The 27501-nt window shown below is 44.8% G+C and overlaps 1 protein-coding gene across 3 annotated transcripts; it reads right to left on the bottom strand.

Moving 5' to 3' along the window:
* On the bottom strand, nt 1–27382 carry PIDD1 (p53-induced death domain protein 1). Of its 3 annotated transcripts, none has more exons than XM_081880341.1 (16): nt 26622–27381; nt 24429–24802; nt 21655–22068; nt 20219–20422; nt 18265–18322; nt 13668–13869; nt 12465–12593; nt 11252–11431; nt 10656–10803; nt 9839–9974; nt 8599–8749; nt 7647–7770; nt 6411–6529; nt 5194–5301; nt 2534–2739; nt 1–1580 (listed from the first exon to the last, which is right to left on the bottom strand). In XM_081880341.1, exons 2-16 carry the CDS (start codon nt 24691–24693, stop codon nt 1343–1345), a joined length of 2682 nt encoding a protein of 893 aa, XP_081736467.1. In that variant the 5' UTR covers nt 24694–24802; nt 26622–27381; the 3' UTR covers nt 1–1342. The 3 variants fall into 3 exon arrangements, with proteins under 3 accessions (XP_081736467.1, XP_081736468.1, XP_081736469.1); XM_081880342.1 differs by having other exon boundaries at nt 26907–27381; XM_081880343.1 differs by lacking the exon at nt 20219–20422 and having other exon boundaries at nt 26622–27382.
* Between the last annotated feature and the right edge of the window lie 119 nt (nt 27383–27501).

Raw genomic sequence — 27501 nt, 5'->3', positions numbered from 1 at the left:
AGGTTTGAATTTTGTTTTTATTTCATTTGTGCCCTGCCTTTTTCCTCCAAGCAGCTCAATGCTTTTGCATTTCATCCTCACAACAATCCTGTGAGGTAGGCTAGGTTGAGAGATAGCAGCCGAGACCAGAAGAAACTGGCAGTTAATGACAAGGCATAGCAACAGTTCCCCCAACTGGGAGCGTAAGTAGTAGGCCCACAGTCCTTCCCCAAGTGAACCAGATGTAAAGTCTGATAGCAGATAGCAGGCACATGTCACTTTTCCTGGTTCCCACTCCCAAATCCCATGATCCTTCAGTTATTAAAATAAAATCTAAAGCCATGCATGCTGGGGGGAATACAAGAGAATCTTTTCTGAGCAAGGCCCTCCAACCTTTCTGGGGCCAAGCGGTGCATTTGGAAGTCTAAGAAAATGTCATGATGCCAGATTTAACTAACTGGTCCTGCTACCAGAAGCCCACACAAGGATTTCTGTTAGCACAATGAGGCTTTCCTCCCCTTCCCCATGCCCCCTCCCAATTGGGTAAGGAGAATCCCCAGAAACAGCAGATAAGGGAGGAGAGAGGGGATCCCATCAGGCAAGAGGAAGCGCTTGTGCTGAGAGAACAAGCTTCTTAGAACTACGTGGAATTTCTTCTATGGGTTCCACAAAATACCCATTCCACAGAAGAAAAACTGCCAATGCTCAAGAAACATCCCCCTCAAAACATGAGGCAAAATACCAATTGCTACCCCCAAACAACAAAATAAAAATGGAGACAAAGTAGGCATCACCCAACCCAAAAAAGCAGGCAACACACACACCAAACTATTGGCCAAGCAAAAAAGTAGACCAAGCACCCCATTGTGGGGCCCACAAGCATACAGGGTGGGGGAGTGCTAAGAGGGAGGTAGTGTCTGTTTTCCAGATAGCTGAGCCCCATGGAAGAATCGGAATGCAATTTAGGAGGGGCAGGAGGCCTTGCCAAGAACCAAGGAGGGTGTCTGAGGGCATGGTGACACCCACAGAAACCATCTTGAATTTAACAACAGATCATAGATGGTTTTTCCCCCTTATAGGAGTAGTGGTGGACATGAAATAAATAAGTCACCAAACTGGCAACATTTAGGGCTCAGCATGTCTCTGCGTCATTAATGTTCGGCAGGTCATTCTCATTCTAGCAGCCCTGGGTGAAAACATCTGGGGGCTTGACAAGAGACCAACCATTAGTACTTGGGGCTAGATGCATGTTGTCAACAGTCTTCAGCCTCAGCTCCTTCACAGATCCACTGCCAGTCCTTTGCCTGGTTCCTGCCTGCCCAATGCAAGCCACAGCAAGGCAATGGAGGCCTCTTGCCGGCAGCTACACCATGGCAATGGCAGAGTCTTCAGTGCTGCTCTCCTGGTCTAGACCCACTCTCCTGATGGACTCCCTGTACTTTTGCCTTCCCAGCGCAATGATGGCTGTGATCTCATCTGCTATGTCTTGGCGGCCACTCTCCTTCATGGCGCTGATCAGCTTGTCGACACAGTCGGGGTGTTTTTCATTTTGCTGAGCCCAGGAGAAGAGCATATGCAGAACCTGAGCACCGAGGTCGTCTCTGGGAAATACAGATGGCACAGCACACAATGGTGAGTCTCATTGAAATATTTACAATATGCCTTTTCATTTGCTCCAGGCAGCTTAAAATAGTTCAAAACACACAAAGCATAAAACAATAAAATCCTAAGACATGTTTCATTAGCAACCGTTGGTAAATAAATTTCAGATTAGGCAGCAACCCAACCACTTCTCCAGAAGCCTACCCACTGCCTTCGTAGAGCAGGGGACACGGAAACAGAAAGGTCAGCATGATCAAAGCTGCAGGTTCTTCTGCCTAATTTAGCACCACCTGAGAAATCACACGTGTTTTAAAAAGAAGCTGCAGTCCTTATGGGGCAGAGGAAGGGACATGGAAGCTCACAGACATTTTCTATAATTGTCTAAAGACCAGAAGGATTCTGGTTTTGGATTTTTGCACTCATCAAAAGTTCCAGCCCCTCATTTCTTTCAGTCCTGGCCTCCACCCATCTATTGCCAGCTGCCCCAATATTTTGCAAATCCCAGCTTTTGTTTTCCAGTCATTTTCTGAGGTTTGGAGAGAGGGAGACAAAACAACTTCTGCAAGAAAAAAATGAGAAGCATCTAAGACCTGCTACCAAGTGTTGGAGTGCTCTTGTTCAGGGTGCCAGCCAGTCACACACACACCCTAGGCTGTTGCTATATGCTAGCAAAGTTCTTCAGATATTGCTACACAACAACTTCCTTCATCTCTGACCACTGGCTGTACTGGCTGGAGCTGAATACCACCAACATCTGGAGTTTCCCATTCCTGTTATATTATGCTGTGTAAGGAGCTCAAGGACTCCCTGCCTTCCGGTCAAAATAATCAGTGTTTCATTTTTCTTTCTCAACTGATACTCAATATTCTGCAACTACAGAGCCTGCTCCATCATTATTTGGCTGTTTTGGCAGTGTTTTTGCCACCTTAGGGCTAGATTCAGCCTCACTCACCTGTAACTGTATCGTATCTGCTCTACCTCCTGGTAAGACAAACCCAGGTTTAAGCCAATCGTTGGCCAATCAGCTCCAACACGCCCAGCAATGGCAAGTAGGTTGGCCTGGGTCAAGTAGCCAGTTTCAGCATTCCCCAAATTCAGAGGGGGAAGAGAAAAGCCATTTGGGGTTGTAGGCTGCTCCTTCCCCTGGGATTTCAATTTCTGCCAAAACAGAATAAAAAAACCACATATGTCTATTATTCATGGGCCAAGAAAAACCAACAACACAGCAGCAGAGACCCCCCTAAAAATCCCAGGCGGAGGAAGCCTGGGAACGTGGGATTCGGCTGACACCAGGAGCGCCTCCCCTACTCGCAGGGAAACCCCTTTTTTGGGGATCCGAAGTGAGCAGCGCGGTGTCTTGAATCGACCGCTAATTTTACGGAGTGAGGCTGCACAGCCGTTGCCGAAGAGCGCTGACTTTTTCCTGTGGACAATTGGACTCTAAACAAGTACCCGTGAGTAGAACGGAAAATTGGATTAAGAAACACTTTAATTTGGCATTGAAGCGGGAAGGTCTAAACAGGAAGTCCACCTTCCGCTTTTTGTATATAGACTGAAGCAAAAATTGTGCAAGCCAAAGTCTGGAAAGTTGTATATAAAGACCTAAATTTCCTTCATTTTTAACCATCAAAACCCCTCTTGGAAGCAGGGGAAAAGAGGGGGAATTTTGATTGTTTAAGCCTGCGGAGAGAGAGTAAATTTCCACCGTCTCAAACCTGGGAACGGGGTATCTGAAGAAGTGTGCATGCACACGAAAGCTCATACCAAGAACTGACTTAGTTGGTCTTTAAGGTGCTACTGGAAGGAATTTGTTTTGTTTTGACTATGGCAGACCAACACGGCTACCTATCTGTAACTGGGAACGGGGTGTCAGAGACAGAAACTTTTGGGGAAGCCCATCAACTGTGAATGGAATGTTTTTTGACAGATAGTTAAAGAAGAGAAACAAATTGATTCCAAAGTTACCTTCTGCATTTAAAAGAAACAAAATTTGAAAAGTGAAAGTAACTTTCTTTTGCTGGACTTGCCTTTAAAAGATGGATACAAATGGAAATTGTTCCCTTTGGGAGCTAGTTAAATTGTTGCTGGAGTCGATCTGGGGATTTCACAGCTGTGAAGATTAGGATCGTGAGACTAGACTCTGACCTTGAACAAAAATGGATATAGAAGAAGTTTTGGTGCTTGCTTTTTGCAAGACAAACGCTTTGCTGGAGCAGATGCATGAGAAGATGAATTTGATGACTGTCGCAGTTCAAAATTTTGGACAAACAGTGAATACTTATATAGAAACCACTCAGGACTCAACCCAGGAACCTGTTTTGACAGGGCAAGTGCAAATGCAGAAGACAATGGAGGAGGTTGCTGCTGAACCTCAAGCAACACAAATGGATAGAACCGAGGCCCTGCAGGAGCATAAGCCGCTGTTTTTGAAGATTGAACCTGGAGTGGGTCGGGGGGGGGGTCTGGAGTTGTGGGGGTCCTTAATTTTGGAGGGACTTTGAAACATGCATTTAAATATTTTCTGGACTACCCGGTTGACTGTGGGGAATGGGACTGTGGGGAAAGGGCTGATCTGCTGAGGGGAGAGGGAGATATTTTTGGGCTGGAGTCTCCCCGAGACCTACTCCTCAATGAGAAAGGAAAGAAATTAAGAAAGAGATAAACAAAAGACAAGGCAAAGTGCTGGTATAAACAGGAAGAAGAACCGCAGAAGGGACATGGAAGAGACTTAAGAGCCTCGGACATAAGACTACCAGGTTGATGGACTAGATGGAATGGACAGTAAGGTCTGACATAATCCGAGACCAGGAAGAAGAGACGTTGGATGAAGACTGGAAGAAAGCTTTAAAAATTTATTTTGGGAATTAGGGTAAAATTTATTTTGGGAATTAGGAAAAATGGTGGAATGAAATTATTTGGCTATAGCAGAAATGATATTAGGAGTTATGTATAAATAAGTATTAAGTTCTAGGATTTAAGGTATATTATCGTAAGATAAGGTTAAAATAAATTAAGGTAAATTGAATAACAGAATATTGTGAAAGATGAAAAGGATTTGCTGAGTTAATTGATAGGTCAGACTGTTAAGTTAAATTATCTAATAAAAACTGAGAAAGATGGAAAGAATTTGCTGAAACAAATAATTAAACTAGAATACAAAAAGGGAGGTGTGAGGAGGTCGATGTAACAAATAAATGAAAGATAAAGAGATGGAATATTGGATGTGTGTTTTTATTTTTTATTTTTTTACTGTTATTGCTGTATTTTTCTTTCTATTTTTTTTCTACTTATTTTTTATATATTGTAATGTATATGTTGTTAATTTTTTTGATGTTTGCTTTTTTATTTTTTTATTTTTTCCTCATTTTTGTAATCTCTAAACTTTTAATAAATATTTTAAAAAAAAACCAACAACACAGCAATCGAACCTGCCACAATTATCTCTCACTTAGGAACATAGAAAGCCACTAAATATTGAGTCAGACCATTGATCCATCTACTTCAGTGCTGTCTCCATTGACTGGCAGTGGCTCTCCAGGGCTTCAGACAAGAGACATTTTCAGCCCTATGTGGAGATGTTGGGGACTGATCCAGGGATCTTGGGCAACTTACGGGTAGCTTGATTGGCAAGGTGGCTAGCCAATGGGAATCAGGGCCTTTCCTCCTCTTGGTAACCTCTTCAGGAATGTCCTCTGGAACAGCACCTCGGTAAAAGGAAACCTTAAAAGATAAAAAAGTTACAAAAATGCTATTATAATAATAGGAAACGCATCATAGACCATAGACCCACATACAATACAGATTCTCTTAACCGCCTCAGCATAACAAAAATAAGGGAGGAGAAAATCAGCAGCAGGATATTTAAAATACAAAAATGGTGCACAAATACAGAATCTTCCCTCTATCCAAAGTAACTTTTAATCCCAGCCAGCCACAGAAAACGACGCCTGGGAGCTCTCCTCTCTTTTCCCAGTCTCTCACCTTGGGTGATCTTTACTTCCCTGCCTGTCCCTCAGGGTCCTTCCACCATTTCCCCTTGTTCCTCCTAGCACAGATATTAAGGGCAATAAAGTGCATCCTCCACTGATTACAGAGGATTCATGCTATGTTCTTCGAAGTGAGTAAGCCAGAGTTGGCACCTTCCCCACTTGCCCTCCTCTGCCCCACCAAAACCATTGAATTTGTATGCCAGAGAAGATTATGTTCCTATCCAGGCACAAAATGATGAAACTAAATATAATTTATGCCTATGATCTTATTTGGAACGAGTTACACAACACGTACTAAAATTTATGATCTTTCAGGCTTGCTTAAGAGAGCTTTCTTGGAAAATATAGCTAGCTAAATTTGTAGGGTTTATTTTGGCACCAATATTTGAGGTTTTATAACAGTTTTGATGCTTGGAAAAGCGAAGGCGTTTTGGCAAGCCTAGGCAGGAGACCCTATCTGGACCCCATCAGTCATTAAAGCCTTTTGCAAATAGGGCTTGCATGTTTTGCATTTTAAAAAAATTGAAATTCTGGGCTAGGGACTGGATTCTGCACCTTTCACAAACATATGAGTGCAATCTGGAGAAATACGTGGGACTGGAGCAATTAACTCTGATTTGTTTCAGCAGGATTTAAGTACACTCATGTTTTGGATTGTGGCCATGGACTCTGAGAAGATAAGTAACCCTGTTTATGAACTGGCACACGATTAGGAATGAGGACAATGAGGAAAAGGAATACATTTGTTAATGAGACATGTGTCCATTTATTAAGATGCGAATTATAAATGAACATATCATGGGAAACTTTGGTGGGGCCAAGAAGGAGAAACTGATGTACCTGCCCTTTCACAGATTTGCTTTTCCTGTCCACTTCAGAGGTGATGTAGACTTCCTTCACGTTTTTCAAGTGAGAGAAAAAGTTGAACGAAATCCTTCCGTCAGTGCAGTCTGGGCGGTCTGAGTTAAGTCGGAGGCAATGCAGGCAAAGCATCAGTTTGCATTAAGCCACAGTGCTGTAAGAGGCTAAAAATCAAGGGGCAACAAGACAAATAGGGTCCTGCCCACCTGTCAAAGATGGCCCGTTGGGGCAAGATGAGGATCTGGGATAATTCAGTCCCCCCCCCCCCCCGATTCTGCATCATTAATTGGCTGGCGGAAATGAGAAAATCAATGGTTTTGCATGGACATACTCACTAATAGATGATCTGTCTTCACTGATGGCTTGGGGGATTTCCCACCATGCACTACGGCACAATGCAGGAGAATATCACCTGCTGAGCAGACACCACGGCCCTTGCTGCAGAACCCTTTTGACAGGCAAAGGGCCAGGAAAACATGGTGTCTTATCTTACATTAGCATCTCAATGCTAGCCAAGGAGGGGGCTTCCCCTATTCAGTGGCCAGCACAAAAATCAAAAGGTACTGCTATTAGTCTTTTAGAAGGCTTGGGGTTTTTTTTAAAGTTGGTAAGGGTTGTAGGTTTATTAGCAAGTCTGACTTAAGCTTGTGGCTGCACAATCACTTCTGAGCCCTGAAAAAGCCTCCTCCTTTCAGAAGACCCCTTTGGGTCAACAGATTATTTTTTTTTAAAAAAATAAATATTAAAGATTTTCTTGTTTTACAGACGTAAGTGTAATGTCTCTCATATTTTTTCAATGTAACATTTTTACAAATCCATTTCATTTGTTGAGACATTAGGGGGAGGAAAAAAAAGAAGGGGTGGAGGGAGGGAAGATGGGTGGGGGTGGGGTCGGGTGGCGAGGTTTCTGTTATGCTTAATGTATGTAGGGTTTGGTGTCAGTGCTGCTTGTGCTGTTCACTTGTGTTCCTTTGGTGGTGAGAGAGGTTGGGGTTGGCCTAGGGTGTGGTTGTTTGTTTGTGATTGACTGTGGTGATCTTTGTTTTCATGTGTGAGTGGGGTGGGTGGGTGGGTGGGTGTTTTGGATCAGCTTAGCCATATTGATTTGTATGCTGCTGGTGGATTATTGTCGTTGAGATTTGAGGATGGTGGGCAAGGGCCAAGTCCCTTTGTTCTTCAGGGGTATTTACACAAGCGGGCTCTGCTGCACTTTACCTGCATCAATGCTGATGCCTCGTTCAAAGGCTGCAAAGAACTGCTCCCCTTCAACCATCTCTACCATGTCTGATGGCTCAGGGCCTCGGTATCTGTCGTGGAGCCTTTTCAAAACAGGATCAACCTACAAGACATCCAGGAAGAGATTAAAAAAAGAAGAAGATCTTGGGCCAATTCATTTCATTACTCTTTGTGCGGTTTCAATGGGAGGATGAAGGTTTCCGAGGAAGAAGCTTCGTAAACGCAAGAGCAGCTGCAGAACCACCCTCCTGACCCCTGCAGGGGTGCCAGACTGGGCGCACTAGTGCACCCATAAAACCCTGAACTCACTGCTACCCTGCCACACCCATCCTTTGCAAACAGCAGTGACACCCAGTGTTGAAAGGGTAGCTTCTGCTGCACTACCCCAGCCATTCTTGCTGCTTTATTTGCTTGTTACCCCTATTATGAGGACTCATGCCAAGCTGACCACCTAAGCTGGGCTCGTTCACCCTGTTGCAGCAAACCATAGATTGCACTAGCCAATGTTTCCTGCTCCCGCCATGCTTGCTGCTCTTACTCCTACTAAAGCCTATTATAAAATAACGCACAAAGCCAATCTCAAGTATTCATAGGAGAAGGCTCTACTCACAACCAGCTGGTTCCCACCCACCCCGCTTCAAACTCAGAAAGGTCTCTCTGGATTTCATGTATTATATAGCTCATCCTAGTGAGCACAGCTTCTGCTCCAGCCCTGCACAACTTGTGCCCTCCTTTTTTTTTGCAATCCAGGAAGAGGGCAACAGCAGGTGGCTTACTGATCCCCTGGTGACCAGAGGGCTGTGTATAGTTTGGTGGGTTGCTCTAAACATAGATATGTTCTTGGCTGCATTTCATGCTTGCAGATCACAAGCGGAGGGGCACTACTGCATGCACATGTACACACATGAAACCGGGACAGTGAACAATTTACCTTGTGCTTGGGGACACACTGCAGCAAGACTTGCTCAGGATCTTTCTTCCTCTGCAGAGCTATGAAGTTCACCTGGTACATGCGCAACCTTTTATAGACATATTTGGCAAAGCCACCGATATAGGTCTTGGTGGTGCACCACAACCAGTACCTGGGGGAAAGAGGGGGGATTTGCAAAATCATTTTGATTTGTTTGCTTTTTTCGCTTGTGAGCACATATATTGCAAATGGGGGTGGCATGAGTGCAAAGTTTTGTTTCTCTATGTGAGAAGAAACATAAGGAGGTGTGCAAGTGCACTTCTATGTCAAAGGAAAACTGAACAGATGATACAGAAAACAGACCCGCCCCCCCCCCGCCCCAGTAGGGGCAATCTGATTCACCTATTTAAATACCTGCCAAAAGCAAGGAAATGATGTGTGATTGAGGAAAAGGAAGAAGCTGTGAATCTCATTATTGAATACACATACAAAACAAAACATGATCATTCCACAAGGTACAACTCAGAGACAATACTTAGCGTGATGAGTTGAATGTGCCTGTGCTGATCAGTGTTCATGATGAAATGCATATGCAATTTCTTCACCCTGAGCACAACTCTGAACTCAATCCCAGTATCTACTATTCCGCAGCAAAGCATCTAAAAGCAGATGGATCAAGTGCCATGGTGCATTTGAGTTTACTGTGAAGCATGAGGCATCAGCACAACTGCTTCCCTGCAGATACAAAGCCAGCCTTCATGTGATCAACTCACATTCTCCATGTCTGAGTGAATCAGCAACATGAACAAGTCATAATGATACTATAAATTTTGTCCAGCACACCTGGTACCTATAAGATTGCATTCCTCTGTGTCTGTATTCTTTGCTAAATGTTCTAGAAAGACACAAATAGCCTGAGTTGGACTACATTCAAGTATACACTGCAGGAAATCAGTAAGAACCAGAATCAGATTTGCAGCCTGGCTCATATAAACCCAATATGATCCTTCTTGCCTGGTGGAGAAGCAGGAACCGAGGACCATTTAACAAAGAATACTAAACAGTTATCTTACTGTTGACTACCCACCCCCACCCCTTGTTCAGAGGAAAGAGGAAACAACTGGATGAATATGGCCTCTTCTTTGTGGAGCTCCCAGTTCTTATGTTATATATAATGTGTATGGAGGGCAGGAAGGGATGGAACCTTCTCTTCTTGCTGGCCCAGGAAGATGTATGAAGTGTGCCTCCTGGGTCAACTCACCAGGAGAAGTGTGTGACTTCAAACAAAGCATAGAGGTGGGTGAACTCCAGCACCACCTGACTGGTGATGTCATTCCAGTTCTGAGCATTCCAGTCACTGTGCAGCAGATGCACCCTGGAGCGATCCAGGGTCAGACCTGTGGACCAAAAAAAATATGCTGTTATCTACAGACCTCAAGGACAAACTATATTCAGTGCATAATCAGGATGGATGAGGTTTTGTTCCAATAATAATAATAATAATAATAATAATAATAATTATTATTTATTATTTATACCTTGCCCATCTGGCTGAGTTTCTCCAGCCACTCTAGGCGGCTTCCAATCGAGTGTTAAAAACAATACAGTATTAAATATTAAAAACTTCCCTAAACAGGGCTGCCTTCAGATGTCTTTTAAAGATAAGATAGCTACTTATTTCCTTCACATCTGAAGGGAGGGCGTTCCACAGGGCGGGTGCCACTACCGAGAAGGCCCTCTGTCTGGTTCCCGGTAACCTCACTTCTCGCAATGAGGGAACCGCCAGAAGGCCTTCGGCACTGGATTATCAATGGAACATGTGAAATTGTGAAATGACTGGGGCGGCGTGACCCAGAATAAACAAGAGCACCTTGCAGTTCAGTGTGTTATAGTGCACTATACTTGCACAACCCAATTTCCTCAACAGAAGATCAACTGTCCAGCTTGAAAGCGCATTTAATTGTACCAACGTTCTGCAAATTTAACTAGCCTGTGAAATTCAGGTGTGGTAATTCTAAGGAAGCATTAACAGTTCTGTCAAAACCCTTCTGCTGAGGGAATTTCTAGATCAAACCTACCTGTGACTCCTGGGGGCAGAGGGAGCTGAATTTTTACAGGCTGAAGGAAGTCGATGCTGGAATTCTGGGAGAGGCAGAGGAGGGGGCTAGCAACCGTCTCAGGATCATTTGTGATCTCCTGTAGGTCCTCTGAAGACACGGGCAGCACCTGAACATTTAAAAAAAGGGGGGGAATTGGCTCCATCAGGTAGTGTGGGGGTTTCCTACACAAGCAATGGACTTTGTAGACTCCCCTTCCCACAGCAGCTATCAATGTCTTGAAAAAATGGTCCTGAAAGTGAAGGGTCCCACCAAAGAGGGATCTAACACTGTGGAAAAGGCTGCACTCAGAAGCAATATTGGGAAAGATTCCAGCCACAGGTGTCAATAGTTTTATTCCTAAAAGTAATTATTTGAGCAGTGACTGTATAAGTCAAATGGGAGCTTCCAAAATTCTTTCAGGGCGTGTCTTTTTTTTATTTTATAACACCAGGGCAACATTAAGGCACTCATGACCTAAACTGTGCAACTTGACTGGAATAGGACTTAAAAAAAATCAAATCTCCAATCTTTGAATACATTTCTGGACTCTCTAGGCTTCCTGGGCAGAGGCTTACCTGGAGCTTCACTGTCCTCGTCTCCTCAGTCACGCCAGGGGGAAAGGTCACTTTGATGTTGGGATCGACACTTGAAAAAAGCAAGGCTCCCTCTTGAGGGACTCTGCATTCATTCTCCACAAGTCGAGAGACAACCAAGAACCAGGAGAAGTGAGGGACGCTGCAGCAGGCCACATGCTTCTGTCAGAGGGTGTGGAAGGAATGACAGGCACCATTGTAACATGCAACAATACTTTAAACAGAGGGAATCAGGCACTGAAAATGAGCACAGGTCTTATACTCCTTACAAATATCCACAAACTGGCCTGGTTCAAATGTAACAGGGCCACTTCCAACAACAGGCCACGGCCTGTTGGGTTGTACATAATGAGCAACAAGCTTGAGTGTGCCCCTTCATCCTCATCTCACACACCCAGCTTCAGAAGAGACTTACTGCTTTCTTAAACCAGAGTTCCCTGCGGCATTCAAACCGGGAAACTCTGGTTTTAAGAAAACTAGGACATCTCCTCTGCAATCTGGGCGTGCTGGTTCAGATGATGAAACAGCTAGCTGACTCACAGAAATAACTAGCTCAAGCATGTTGATCATTCATAATAATCACATCTGAATTTGTCCAATTTGTGTTTGACAGACCTACTAACTTACAGAACTTTCCCTTAAAAGCTCTCTCTCTTTGGCAGTACACAGAACAGAGAGGCCAACAAATGAGAATGCAATTCCTAACGGTACTACACATATAACCAACCTTTCCGCCAAAGAGCTCAAAGTGGCACACATGATTGTTGCCCTATCCAATTGATCCTCACAACAATCTTGTCACGTAGGTTGGGTTTAGAAGACAGTGACTGGCCCCTACTGAGCTTCACCAATGAGTGGAGATTTGAACCTGAGTCTCCCCTGCCCAACCACAACACTATGCTGGCTCTCTGTGAAAGGCCACCCATCTCAGTTGCAAATAAAACCAAGTATAAGACTTACTTAGCATGCCTAGGTGCAGGACCTTAATGAGTTAACAGAGTGGGTGATGTGTATTACAATCTCTAGGGGAAAACACATGGCAAAACTGAAGAGAAAGCAGCTGCAGATTACAGCTCAGCCCTCCCTCCAAGCTTCCAGCAGGAATTCAATATGGCACCCAACTGATGCAAGGAAGAACTCGCTGAGAAGTGAGGTAACTGGCATGTTTTACAACCCGTTGCACTTCGTGGCCTACCTCTGGCTTTTCTTTCCATTCCACTCTGGTTTTCAAGTCACTCCAATTTTGCCCACTGAAGGTTCGAATTACAATCTCACGGTCATGCAGGTACTGTGTGGAGGCATATGGCAGCCAGATCAGCACCTCCTTGAAGAACACAAGACAGAACAAGACAGTTTCCATGAGTTAACCACTGAGAAGGAAACATCTCCATAACTCCAGGGAGCAAGAGAAGGACCTCAGGAGCCAACAGCCATTGGGGAGGACGTGGAGAGCAAGTGAAGGTTGTTAGTGTGTCTCATTTCTGCTGTACCTCATAAAGAGGAAGCGGAGAGGGCAACAGCATGGAAGGTTGCATATTACAGCGTCAAGATTGGGGAAAATGCAGCAGTTCCCACATAGCTCACAGACATGCTAATAGTAAAAGATCGGTTTTATTGCATGGTGAACCGAAAAAGAACTTCTATACACTTCCAGCCAACCTTCAGACCTGCACTGGTTCTTTAACTGGGGATGCTGCACGCAACAGTGATTGCAAAGCACAGAAGGTGCAATGCATACAACATGCAAGAACACAATTGCTGAGTTTCAGGGGCCAGGGCTAAACAGCCAGAGAGATGGGAACTTTGATGACATTTATTTAGTGCAATTCATTTTTAGCACCTATAATCTGTCACCCTCAGCCTTCAGTCTAAGTAAATGAATAACATGTAATGGCTAATTGTGATTTATTTATTTATTTGAATTCCTGGTTGTTTCATAATATTTGCATGCAAATCTGTGTAGGTTTTATAATGTGCTTAATTGTTTTACTATTTTAAAAACATATGGCAAAAGGAAGGGATTATATTATTAAATACCTTTTCAGCTGTTGTTTTTTTAAAAAGGAAAGGTCCTACTCAAACTAGAACTCTGTTTATCTTATTCCCACATTCTACATATCTCACAAGCAGAATCATTGTCCTGGGGCATTTTTCCTGATGGAACTCGCATTTGATTAAGCTGAACCTCATTGGCAGCAGCCTAAATGCCACAAAGGGTGATTTGCAAGCAACCCAGCCATTATCACATTTAATACACCGGGTTCTCAGTGGCCACTTTTTGGCAGGGCAGTCTTCTTCTTTTTTTTTTCCCCCCATGCCAGTGCCCAAGTTGAAAGATTTGGGGGGATTAGCGCAGTTCTAGCCTAAACTCCTTTATGACTTCATGAGCTCTTCTTACCTTCTGGAAATGAATCCCATGAGGCTGCAGCTCCAGGACTTCACTCAGCAGGATGTCATGGTCCTTCAGCTTTACCCACTGGGGGTCAGGGGAGTGCTTTTGGAAGTGGATAGTTACCGAAGTGGTGGTGGCACCCAAGGGGAAGCAAAACTGGACACCACAAGCTAGGAAAACTCTGCAGCCTTCAGGGGTCACAGTAAAGCTTAGAAGATACAAAGAGAAGCACAAATGTTTCTACAACGTTACAGTCCTCTTTACTCCAAAGTTCTGAGTTATAAATATCTATAGACTGTCAGAATTCTAGATACAGTTCTAAGGCTTGGCTACACTGTGTTTCGCTTAGCTGCATCCAGACTCCAGATTACTCCAATCCCATGGCCTTCCCTGCTCTCCCTGGGACCCTGATTGTGGTAACTGAGTTTTGGATAATTGCTCCAAATTATCAGATAGTCTCATCACCTTCAATAGCATCTGGGTTCCATTTCTAGAATATTTGGAGGATGACAGAATGACTATCAGATATGGCTGTTCCTAGCCATGTCTGAGTGCAGAGTTTGGAAATTGCAACTACCTGGCTGTTATTGGGGGGGGGGGGTGGAATCACTTTACTCTGGTACTCAAATCCCTTACACTTGTGACTTGTGACATTCCAGACCCAATACAAGCCCTAAGCAATTTGGGATCCAAGTACCCAGGAGAGCACTTCTTCCAGTACTGCCTCAGCCTTACCCATCTATGAAGATTTGCTCGGGTTCAGCTGTTTGTTATTCCAAATTTAGCTTCTGCTGGGTGGGCAATGATAGAAGACAGGGCATTCTTGGTGGTGCCCCCTTGCAGCTAATTATGACACCCCCTCCCAAATGGAATTTGATTGTCTCCCCACATTGGCCTCAGTTGGGCACAAGGTGAAAATGTTTTCCCAACACTGCTACTTGATGTAATTTTTTCTTGATATGGCATATTGTTAGCCACTCTGTTTTTGCAAAGTTGATAGGTGGGATATAAAAGTGACAAAGTAAAATAAGAAACTAAAACTAAGCATATCCTTGCTATTCTCAGATATTTTCCTTGCTTTTTTCCTCTTTCAGGGCTGGTATGCAGAGGTCCCACTTGCAGGCTCCAGGAATGAGGGGGCCATTGGCCCTTGGATGTTTGAGCCCCCTCTAGGATTATCTGGTAATGATTGCTACTACTGGACTAGTAGCAATCTTAACATCCCAAAGATTAAAAGAGTGATGGCACTCCAACTGCAGAATGACCAACAACAGCAAAGACAGTGGCCGCTGTTCCACACTCAAGAGTCCCATAAGAAACAGGGACCCAAGACCCATGTCCCTCAGGGCTGCTTTGAGATGTTACTTAGAATCATAGAATCATAGAATAGAATCATAGAATCATAGAGTTGGAAGAGACCACAAGGGCCATCGAGTCCAACCCCCTGCCAAGCAGGAAACGCCATCAGAGTACTCCTGACATATGGTCGTCAAGCCTCTGCTTAAAGACCTCCAAAGAAGGAGACTCCACCACACTCCTTGGCAGCAAATTCCACTGTCGAACAGCTCTCACTGTCAGGAAGTTCCTCCTAATGTTTAGGTGGAATCTTTTTTCTTGTAGTTTGGAACCATTGCTCCGTGTCCGCTTCTCTGGAGCAGCAGAAAACAACCTTTCTCCCTCCTCTATGTGACATCCTTTTATATATTTGAACATGGCTATCATATCACCCCTTAACCTCCTCTTCTCCAGGCTAAACATGCCCAGCTCCCTTAGCCGTTCCTCATAAGGCATCGTTTCCAGGCCTTTGACCATTTTGGTTGCCCTCCTCTGGACCCATTCCAGTTTGTCAGTGTCCTTCTTGAACTGTGGTGCCCAGAACTGGACACAGTACTCCAGGTGAGGTCTGACCAGAGCAGAATACAGTGGCACTATTACTTCCCTTGATCTAGATGCTATACTCCTATTGATGCAGCCCAGAATTGCATTGGCTTTTTTAGCTGCCGCGTCACACTGTTGGCTCATGTCAAGTTTGTGGTCAACCAAGACTCCTAGATCCTTTTCACATGTACTGCTCTCAAGCCAGGTGTCACCCATCTTGTATTTGTGCCTCTCATTTTTTTTGCCCAAGTGCAATACTTTACATTTCTCCCTGTTAAAATTCATCTTGTTTGTTTTGGCCCAGTTCTCTAATCTGTCAAGGTCGTTTTGAAGTGTGATCCTGTCCTCTGGGGTGTTAGCCACCCCTCCCAGTTTGGTGTCATCTGCAAATTTGATCAGGATGCCCTTGAGTCCATCTTCCAAGTCGTTGATAAAGATGTTGAATAAGACCGGGCCCAAGACAGAACCCTGTGGCACCCCACTAGTCACTCTTCTCCAGGATGAAGAGGAACCATTGATGAGTACCCTTTGGGTTCGGTCAGTCAGCCAGTTACAAATCCACTGAGTGGTAGCATTGTCAAGTCCACATTTTACCAGCTTCTTTACAAGAATATCATGGGGCACCTTGTCAAATGCCTTGCTGAAATCAAGGTAGACTACATCCACTGCATTCCCTTCATCTACCAGGGTTGTAATTCTGTCAAAAAACGAGATCAGGTTAGTCTGACATGACTTATTTTTCAGAAATCCATGCTGACTATTGGTGATCACAGTATTCCTTTCTAGGTGCTCACAGACTGTTTGCTTAATGATCTGCTCCAGAATCTTCCCTGGTATTGATGTCAGACTGACTGGGCGGTAATTATTTGGGTCCTCTCTTTTCCCCTTTTTGAAAATAGGAACAACATTTGCCCTCCTCCAGTCTGCCGGGACTTCGCCTGTTCTCCAGGAATTCTCAAAGATGACTGCCAGTGGTTCTGAGATCACATCTGCCAGTTCTTTTAATACTCTTGGATGCAGTTCATCTGGCCCTGGAGACTTGAATACATCTAAACTAGCCAAGTATTCTTGTACTATCTCCTTAGTTATTCTGGGCTGTGTTTCCTCTGCTGAATCATTTGCTCCAAATTCTTCAGGTCGGGCATTGTTTTCTTTATTGGAGAAGACTGAGGCAAAGAAGGCATTGAGGAGTTCAGCCCTTTCTGTATCCCCTGTTTGCATTTCACCATCTTCTCCTCTGAGCGACCCCACTGTTTCTTTGTTCTTCCTTTTGCTACGAACATACCCATAAAAGCCTTTTTTGTTGCTTTTAACCTCTCTAGCAAGCCTGAGTTCATTCTGTGCTTTAGCTTTTCTGACTTTGTGTCTACACGTGCTGGCTATTTGTTTGAATTCCTCTTTGGTGGTTTCCCCCCTTTTCCATTTTTTGTACACATCCTTTTTTAATCTTAACTCAGTTAAAAGTTCTTTAGATAGCCACCCTGGCTTCTTTAGGCACCTTCCATGTTTCCGTCTCATTGGTATTGCCTGAAGTTGTGCTTTTACTATCTCCCTCTTAACAAACTCCCAGCCATCATGAACTCCCTTTCCTTTTAGTATTACTGTCCATGGGATCTCACCCAGCACTTCCCTAAGTTTTATGAAGTCGGCTTTCTTAAAGTCAAGAAATTGAGTCCTAGTATGCTTGGCTGCTCCTTTCCGCTGTATAGTAAACTTCAGAAGAGCATGATCACTCGCGCCTAATGATCCTTCCACTTCTACCCCACTAACCAGGTCATCAACATTGGTTAGGACCAGATCTAAAATGGCTGTTCCTCTTGTTGCTTCTCCCACTTTCTGGACAATGAAGTTGTCTGCAAGGCCAGTGAGGAATCTGTTTGACCTTATGCTCTTGGCTGAGTTTGACATCCAGCAAATATCCGGGTAATTGAAGTCCCCCATTACTACTATCTCCCTTCCTTTTGCATGCTTGGCCATCTGTTCCAGGAAAGCATCATCTATGTCCTCCGTTTGGCTTGGGGATCTATAGTAAACTCCCACAATGAGGTCCCTGTTATTCTTCTCTCCCTTAATTTTGACCCAAATGCTCTCACTTTGGCTTTGAGGTTCTAAATCTTGGATCTCTTCACAGGTATACACATCCCTGACATATAACGCCACTCCTCCTCCTTTCTTGACTGGTCTGTTTCCCTGAAATAGATTGTATCCCTCCATTATTACATTCCAGTCGTGGGACTTATCCCACCAGGTTTCAGTGATGCCTATTATGTCATATTTAGTTTGCTGTACCAAGAGCTCAAGCTCATCTTGTTTATTACCCATGCTTTGCGCATTAGTGTACAGACATTGAAGTCCATTAATCATTCCCCCATGTCTCTTATTTAAGGATTTTTTTTTTTTTTTTTTTTTTTACTTGGTGGTGCCTGCCCTGCTCCCTTCAATGAGTTTGCCACTGATAGTTAACTTGCAACCAGTTTCTTTTTAGAAATCCAGCTTGGCTCATTTGTAAAAAAACAGGGAGGATTAACCCACAGAAACTACCCCTGCATCAACAACTGAACAAGGCATCACAGTACAATTAATTATTAGTAGTATTAGATGTATACCCCTCCCTCCCAGGAGCCATGGGAAGCAAGGAGCATATTATGCCAAAAGTGAATTAGGAAGATACTCTGACATGACGATAGTACAGAAAGACACTGGCCAAAAAAAGTATGTGAAATACCTATCCTCACCAGCTTCAAGGAGTAGTCTTTGTAATTTTTCTGGCCTTGAGTTTGAGTCTGCAACAAGTCAGAAAACAAAGTTTACATGAATATAAACAGAACATGTTAAGTGCTTCTGTAGGTATGAGTATAGTAGTCTTCAACTTTTTCAAACCAGAAACATGTGCTTGGGCCTCAATTCTTTCTTTATCATATATTTGTATGGTGGGAGGGCTACTGTTGTGACTCCCCTTTGATCAGCTCTCAAACCAGCGGTGGGTCCTGCTCCACCCGTTGAAGACAAATGGCTTAGTCAAATGTTTTATTATGTTTTTATATGTGATAGAAGCTGCCCAGAGTGGCTGGGGAAATCCAGCCAGATGGGCGGGCTATAAATAATAAAATTGTTGTTGTTAATACCTTGTTCCCACAGGGCCAGCCCCAGATATTTCACCACTTGAATATTAAACCATGATTTCTATGACATGAACTCCCACCAGAATTTCAAAATAAAACCTATGACAGGGTCACTAACATTTATGGATTGGTGGGCACATTTCAAATGTTGAGAGAGTCACAAAATAGCTGTTGGCAGAGCAGGGCAAAACAAAATGGCTGCAATGCACTACACAAAATTAGAGAGGCAGCCATCCCTGACAACTTTATGCTAACCATGGGAAGACAGCTATGTTCTGCTGGTCATGATTACAGACATTGTCATGCTATATAGGTTTTACTTACACACACAGAGGGATGTGGCTGCTGTCTACAGCAATAGGGAGCACCCCTCAGAACCAGGAACATATACAAAGTGCCACACCAGATTCACTCGCATGCCACAGATGTTGCTTGGAAGGCACCTGCACGTTTTACCTCACAACTTTGTTTCTAAGAGGGCTACAGACTGACTTTCCTTTTTCAACATGAAAACTCAAGAGACTGGGACATCTGCCCTGAAGTACCCATGAAAATCTTTGTGGGCACCAGATTGGTGACCCCCGTCCTATGAGAAAGTAACATTCACAAGCAACGCCTGTCTAAGGGTAATGGCGATTTTCATTTATCAGTGACTGTAAGTAAAGTCACCAAGCGAATCAACCTGTTTGCTTCAAAGTCACCCACCACAAACCTGGCTTTAGAGTACCTGAGAGAAACACCCAGGAAGCTTTTAAGGCAATTTGCATTCAAATTGGTCTCTCTTTTGGCTTTAAGGGCTGTCCACCCTTCTTAGCAGCCTTCTCTTGCTTTCAGCTGTGCCTCATTTTGAGCTGAATCTGAGTCTACTTCAGATGATGTGCCCTCTTGCAGTCGCAGTAATGTGAGGGGAAAAGCAGGGCCAAGCTTGCTGCCCCCCTCAACCCTCGCTCCCCATGCATTGGATGGGAAGGTCTGAAGAAGGAAGCATGCTGTAGGCAAATGCGCTCCCCACATGATTTACTCCCTGTTCACATGTAGTTCTGGGCAGTGCTGTTTTTGTAGAAAAAGAGGTGCCAGAACTCACCATGAGTGCCTCCCTTGTTCTCTTAGAATGGCAATGGCTCCCAGCTGAGAGGTGCCGGAACTGAGCTCCAGTGAATTCCAGCTGAAAAAAAGCCCTGGATCTGGGTCACATGAGGAGCCTATACTCATAGGGCAGGCTGCCTGAATGGTGGAGAAAGGGCCAGGAGAGAACACAGCAGCAGCAGCAGCGGAGCTTAAGGGCAAAGCCCAGCTTTTTCTATCCAGGCAATTTTGATGAGATGGAGAGGAATGACTGAAGGGGGCCCAGCTGCCTGTGAAAATCAACCAGGTGGTCTTTCAACCAGTCCTTCATATTGTAAGGGCTGCAATTTCAGATGTGTCTACACACATCTCACAAAAAACAACAACCACAGAGCTGCCTTCTGCACCAGCCACACAGATCACACGGCAGCTTCTGGCTGTCGCCAGTTAGAGCAGCTGTTGAACAAATCAGACAGAAGAAAAGCAATTAACCTGGTTGCAGCGGCACCTCTGGCTCTCCTAGAGGATTACCACGGAGATGCACAAAGGGGAGGCTCTGGATCTCTGGGGGGATGCTGCGCAGCCTATTGTTTTGCAGATCAAGCCTGGACAAGTTGGGAAGGCCGGCCAGGGATGCAGGAACTGTCACCAGAAGATTGCTGTGAAGATGTAGCTGCCGCAGGGACTGCAAATTGCCTGCAAGTCAGAGCAGGAGTGGGAAAGAGAGAGGTCAGCCTACGCTTTGTAAATCCTTATATGCAAGCGACTCTCCCCCATTCACAATTTGCAAATCCCTTATAACAAAAAAGAAAAGAACTCGGGGTCTTGCTTACTTCCACCACAATAAAAACCAGCCCTCAAGCATACATACATACATACATACATGCATGCATAGATAGATATAAAATTTATACAGCATATTCATACCATAAACGTTTACTATAGAAAGGTTCTCGTACTAGCCAAAAAGAACGTGCCTGGTATTCGAGGAACACAATGTAATAAATAATCTAATTAACAAAGATCAGGGGGAGTCAGGCTTAATCCTAGTATTCCCTTGGCATTGTAGCTCACCTCAACAGTGAAGAGGTGTGTGTATGGAGGTGCATGTAAAATCCCTATGGTTTTTGCAAGGCTAGAATGTAGCCTTTTGTACAAAGAGTCTAATCACTTGCTCTACCCACATTGCCTCTAGCCTTGCTCACCACTGTCATGCGGCCCCCAGAATGTGGCCCATTGGGGAATATGGCCCTCAAGCTAAAAAAGGGTTCCTTCCCTTTGTGCTATAATACACTTACATCCCGATTATGTGGGTACCACCATCAGTAGTAGTGGATCCCTCTGCAGCTATACAACACCCTCCAGCTGCAGACTCACCAAATCTGAAACAGTGGCCAGAAAAGTTTTTCTGTTTAGTCAGGACTCTGGTTATCAGTAACGTTACAGTGCTGCTGCAAAGACTGTGCCTTGCTTCAGGCTCAATATAATAATAATAATAATAATAATAATAATAATAATAATAATAATAATAATAAATTATTATAATAATGCCTTGCCCATCTGACCGGGTTTCCCATTGCAAATCTTAACAACTTTAAATATTTTAGATTGTAACTATTGGGTTTTCTAAAAAGTTGTGTCGTAAACCACTTTGACAACACCTACTGAAAAGAGGTCTATATATGTTTCATTAAATATTTGCATTTTTTGTATTCCCGTTCATAAAAAATGACCTAATTTAAGCTCATTCTGTGAAAGCGAGCCCCGCTGAGTTAAATGAGACTTACTTCCTAACAACTGCACAGAAAAACTGCAGCTATGCCATGTGACCCTGAACGTGTCGTAGCTTTAAATCTCGCAATTTGTTTAGTCTCAAATAGCATCTTAAAATATTTACTCCCTTTCTCTTGCATTTGGGAACAACTTACCAAGAGAGCTAGGGATTCCTGTTAATAGGTTCCCTGAGAGATCCAGCTCTGTGCAACTATGCAGGTTTCCAATCTCTTCGGGAAGCGATTCCAGTGCGTTTTCAGAGAGGTCCAGTGTTTCTAGTGCTGCCAGCTCCCCTATGCTCTGTGGCAGACTTTGGAGCTGGTTCTTCATGGCGGAGAAGAAAGTGAGGTTGCTGAGCTGGCCAAAGTCCTCAGGCAGCCCCTGCAGGCTGTTGTGACTCACCAGGAGGCTCCTGAGGCTGCCCAGCTTGGTGATGCAGGGAGGCAGAGCACTGAAGCTGTTGAAGCCCAGATCCAGGTGAGCAAGCTGGCTTAGCTCCCCCAGCTCTTGCGGCAATGATGCCACCAACCCTCTCTGGGGAGTGCCAATTTCATCTCTGGTGTGTCCACCTGCAGGCCAGGAAAATGCAGGAAGAGAAAGTCTCGTTGCAAGGATCTTCGTTAACTAGCCTCATATAAGCACATGGCTATCCAATGGAACAATATGGAAGACTGAACAGAGATAATTGGAAAATACAAGAAGCTTGAAGGATTTGGGGCATGAAGGGACTACAGGTACCCGATAACTGTCAGTGGAAGTGGGTCTGGATTTTTTGCTTTCAGAGCTACAGCAGGAGTGATGAACATGCTACACTGACAAAGAGGGGTCTTTTTTGGCCCCTTAGCTTTCAGTCCAATATAATAAAAACGATAATAAAGCAACAAAATTGATAGCTTGCAGCTGCGCATGAGACACAGACAGCTACTGTTGCTTATATTCAGTATAAACTGGTTATTATAAATACCTGTGCTAATCAAACCTAGGTTTTTAATAGGTTGGCCAGCTGAAACTGTATTAATTTAGCTGCATCAATGAAAGCTACAGTTGCTGTTTTTGCTGTAGATTATTGAAACAAAAAAAAAAAAGGATCAAAACAGTTCAAGAGTTAGGCACACACATTTATTCCTAAAGGGCGTGTCACACCAATTTCAAAAGGCAAAGAGTAGCCAAGATAGTTTGCCACAAGCAAAAAAAAAAAAAGAAAAAAGATAAAGGTATTTTGTGGTGCCTTAAAGGTTAACTGATGGAGTGGTCATAAACATGTTAGCCAATATAGCATGCCTTGTTGATTTCACCCTGGTTATCGATTTGCAGCCTCATCTTTTTCATATTGTTCTGAAATAACCATGCATGCCTATGTATGCATACCCTGAAGTAAGCCCCACAGATTCCAATGGAACTTACTTTGGAATAAATATGGTTAGGACTTCAGGCCAAATGTAGTGCACATGTTACAGATGGCTAGGGGGTGGGGACCCTTAGGCTTAGGCAGAGGAAGGCAAAAGCAAACAGCACAACATCAAACTCCCTGCTTTCTGTGTTTTTGATGGGTATTTTAAAAATCCCACAACATGGAAGAATTCTGTCACCTGCCCATTTCATTCTCAACATGGGCAAGATGACAGAGCTTTCGGTTTATGTGAAGGTGGCATGAGAATAAAAAGTGGGTAATGAAGAGAGAAGCACAGAAAGAGGAAAAGGACCCCCTCAGCTTAAACTATACGTATAAAAATCAGAGTAAATATCTCTCCAAAAGTTTTTTCATGTTGCTACATAGACACACACAAGATTAAATCATCTCTAATATAATCATAATAAGAAGGGAAGCCACTGTCCCAACTTGGCATTTTCTGCATTTTAACAGATATGGAACTGTCATCATCATTTTTCACTTCTGCAAGCCCCATTCTACAACTAAAGATCAGAAAGCAGTCTTGTTTCATTCACTGTTGAAACAAGGTCCGTTCTAAGCCAAATGTCAGAAGGAATACAGTAGGAAAACCTGACTTTTGTTCAGCCAAAGATAACGAAAGCCCCATGTCCATTCCAACAAGAGAAAGCCCTATTGAAAACAGTGGGTTTACATTTGAGTAAACACAACAGGCCCATTCCTAAGAGAGGGTGCAGATCCACCCGTTGCAGGTTTCCTAAGAAGTAAATCTCACCATGCTCAATTCCTGGGTAAGCGTACATAGGTTTGAAGTTTTGGATTGTACCATGCACTTTCCTGGCAGTAAGTAAGCCCCACTGAACACTGAACGCTTCTGAGGTGGGGAAATGCATAGGATTGCAGCAGAGTCAGACCATTTTGCGCCTTTCTGAGAACAGTGGCTTAACGTCATTTTGATGGGCTTGGTCAGGGAAGGAAACCTAAAAGCTACTGTATTTTTCGTCCTATAGGGCGCACTGGCCCATAGGACGCACCTCATTTGGGGGGGGGGAATGAATAAAAAAATGTACTCCCCCCCCCAGCCTGAGCTTCCCCCGACCCCAGCCCCCAGAACAGGCTGCCGCCCGCAAGCCTTGCGAGCCCGCGGGAACTCCCCCCGGCGCTCAAGGCTTGCGGACACCTGCGCGAAGCACAGGGCGTCCTCCGGAGGGCGCCCCGTGCTCCGTGGTGCAGGCTGCCACCTGCAAGCCTTGCGCGCCCGGGGGGAGTTCCCCTGGGCATGCAAGGCTTGCGGACACCTTCCTGAAGCCTGGAGAGCGAGGGGGTCGGTGCGCACCGACGCCTCTCGCTCTCCAGGCTTCAGCGCAAGCCTGCATTCGCCCCATAGGACGTACACACATTTCCCCTTCATTTTTGGAGGGGGAAAAGTGCATCCTATAGGGCGAAAAATACGGTAATCTAAACAGAGGGGAGAAATAAAAATTAAAAAGTGAAACAGTCAGTCAAAAGACAGAAAGAGAAAAGAAGCATGCAGTTTACCTTTGAGTACAAGGGATTTTAAGCCCTTCAGGACCGGAATGGTGCTTAGTGTGGAAGTGATAAGTTCCTCATTGCAGCTCAGCCTCAAGAATTCCACCTGCTCCACTTCTTCCCTTCTCTTCTCATACAGCTTGAGGAATAGGCGACAGCCCTCTGGGTAGACGTCTAAGTTGAGCCTGTTGCCAGCCAAGCAGGAACTAGCAGGTGCCTCGGCCTCCAAAGCACCCTCCCCCAGAGGGTCCCCAAGCTCCTGCGGCCCAGCCATCTTCTGGTGTCACATTGCCAGGGGCTGCACATGTTTTGACTTGCCAGCCAAACGAGCACCGATGCCACCACAAGGGATTGAAATGGAAGATGGAGGAGAGAGGCAGCCCCTGTGAAGAAATGGAGGGAGAGGAGCAAAACGCTGAAGAACCAGTGCACACGCAAAATCCACCCAGATGAAGGAAATAGCAGAAGCTGTACTTGAGACACTGAGCATAAAAGAGGGCAGCCCAACACCTTCCCCAGCTGGGCTGTTTAAATGACATATTAAGGCATATAATGGGCCCCAAAGCTGATAAAACTAGGAAGGAAGAATGGACGTTTGAAAGACAACGTGGGGAAACTGATTGCATTTTGAAGTTTCTATATCTTTCGTGTATTATTAGAGTTCTTTGCCTCCTCTTTAGAACCACAAAAATGCATCCTAATAAAAGAATATTAGATATTTGCAAGCAATATAGCAAGAAAAGTGTAATAGAAAAATTAAAGATCTTTGAGTACCAAATCCCCATCCCTAACACACAGGCAATGCCAGGTATCTCCATGGCATTTTACACATGGGGAACCGATAAAGATAACCAGCTGTGTTAAAAAACAGGTGCAGCTTCATTCACAACAGCATGACATGCCACCTTTTTATAGGAAGCTAGAGCACTTTCATCCTTGACATCTGGGCACAGTTTCCCTAGGAACTGTGGATGAGGAGTCAACTAAAAAATGCCAGGATTGACACAGTACAATAATATGCACATTTACTCGGAAGCAAGTCCCACAGAGTTCCACAGGACTTGCTCCCAAGTCGGCACAGCGGCACAGCTCTAATGCTTTTTTCACGTGACCCCCTATTTTCTTCTTCAAGTGTAACTTATCCTTACTATTCTTTCATTAGGCAATGTTACAGCCTTCAAAAAGCAAAAAGCCGACCTTTGGCAAAAGGGGCATTTTTTAAAAAAAAACCTGTCCCCTCTCAGAGTGACTGCAACCCCCCCGCCCCCACTTACTTCCAATTATTTCCTCAGAGAGATTTCCTTGATTGAGCAGTGTGGAAGTGATAAATTAACAGATAGCTGCACTGCAATGACAGAAGTGGAACCTGTTGAAACTTTTCCTTACAATATGCACGGCATCTTTCAAGGACAGGTGCTGGCACCTCTAGAAATCAATTTCTTGCAGCTGTGTTAATGCAGCTATTCCAGTCTATTCTGTTTCCCAACATGCTTAAAAGTAGGGGTAGCCAATGTGGTGCCCACCAGATATTGCAGACTACAACTCCCATCAGCCCCAGTCAGCAGAGAGAGTCAATGATGGGGATAGTGAGAGTTGCAGTCCAAACCATCCAGGGAGCACTATGTAGGCTCTCACTGCTTTAAACGCTGTTCTCCAGAACCTGTGGCCCTCCAGTTGTTGCTGGACTCCAACTTCCATCAGCTAGCGGTCAGGGATTATGGGAGTTGTAGTGCAGCAACAACAGGAGGGCCACATGTCCCCCATCTCTAAAGCACATGACAGGGACAGAGATAATGTTTATTTCATTACAGAATTAAATAGGATGGAGGAAGTCGTGGAAATAATTCACCAACAATTGCGTTAATCTGCAGCAATGCCGTTATTACCCAAGAGGGTGCAAAATGAAGCGTGGCGAGTGTCAGGCCAAAGGATGAAGCCAAGGACCCTGGTCCTTAGCTCCTAAAACGGGAGGGAGGAAGTTCAGGTCAAGTCTTTCCCCCTAATTCCGGGGTGGGGCGCAGGGTGGACGGTTAACTGTGATTTTTCAGTGAAGAGAAATAAGGCTCTAAGGTGGTTTTAGTTATTAGTACACATTTCCCAAAAAACAGCTCAGCATTGAAAATACAGACTCCAGAGCAAAGTCCTGCCAAAGAAATGAACGTACGGTTGCAGCCTTGTGCTGCGACGCTACATATAACTCACCAGGAAGTGAGCCCCATTGAACGCAGCGGCGCTTGCTTCTGAGTATCCGCACTTAGGATCAGCTTCTTAGTGCCCGGCGCAGGAAGAGAAAAGCTTTGCATAAAGTTTTCAGGTAACCAGCAGAGAAATTGCCCGGATTAAGCAGTGACGTATATCGCCCGAGGTCTCTAGCCCAGCAGAAGCAAAAGAGCTTCCAAACAAAAGTTTCAATCGAAACGCGCCACCCGGCCCGGCCTGTTTACGCCCGCCCTTTCCTCCGCTTTCCAGACAAGAAAATGTTCCGACATGGGCCAGACAAGCATATTTTGCTTTTTGCCGGTGCTTCTGGCTACTCCGATCCTCACAGTGCTTACTGGAAAGTTTGTAAAGGCTGCTGATTTCAGTAGCAACTGCTAATCCAAGTAAGCGCGCTCCGGATCGCAGCCTTCGGGTCTGCTGGTCGACCTCCTAACGGCTTGCGGCGCAGTTTCAGTCCCCCGCTGTTTGCACATTGCCGCCGAAGCAACAGCCCAATTCTCCCAGGCCCTCCTTCCCCTAAAGGAGGCCGATCCCTCCCGCCCTCCTGCACAAGTTCCCGCTTCCCCGGGCTTCCCCGCCTCGGCCAGCGCGGAGGCGGCGAGCAAAGCGACGGCTTGGGCTTGCTGGGGACGTCCCGGCGAAACTGCGTCCATTGTGATCTGTTCCTTCCTAACAAATGCGCGCTGCCGCGATCCTTAAGGGCTAGTTTTGCTATTGCGATTTGTAGGTCATTGCGGATTCTTGCAACTCGTTAGGCCGGTTCCCCCCCCCCCGCCCCCTCTGAAACAAGCGGGACCTGCGACAAAATGTTGCCGCGTATTCTACCCCTTTAAACATGAGTATTCCTATTTAGGGTTTAGCT

The sequence above is a fragment of the Podarcis erhardii genome, assembly GCF_964252035.2.
Source record: "Podarcis erhardii genome assembly, chromosome: 1".
Taxonomy (NCBI): Eukaryota; Metazoa; Chordata; class Lepidosauria; order Squamata; family Lacertidae; genus Podarcis; species Podarcis erhardii.
The sequence above is the reverse complement of the archived record's forward strand: the minus strand, read 5'-3'. Positions and strand labels throughout refer to the sequence as shown.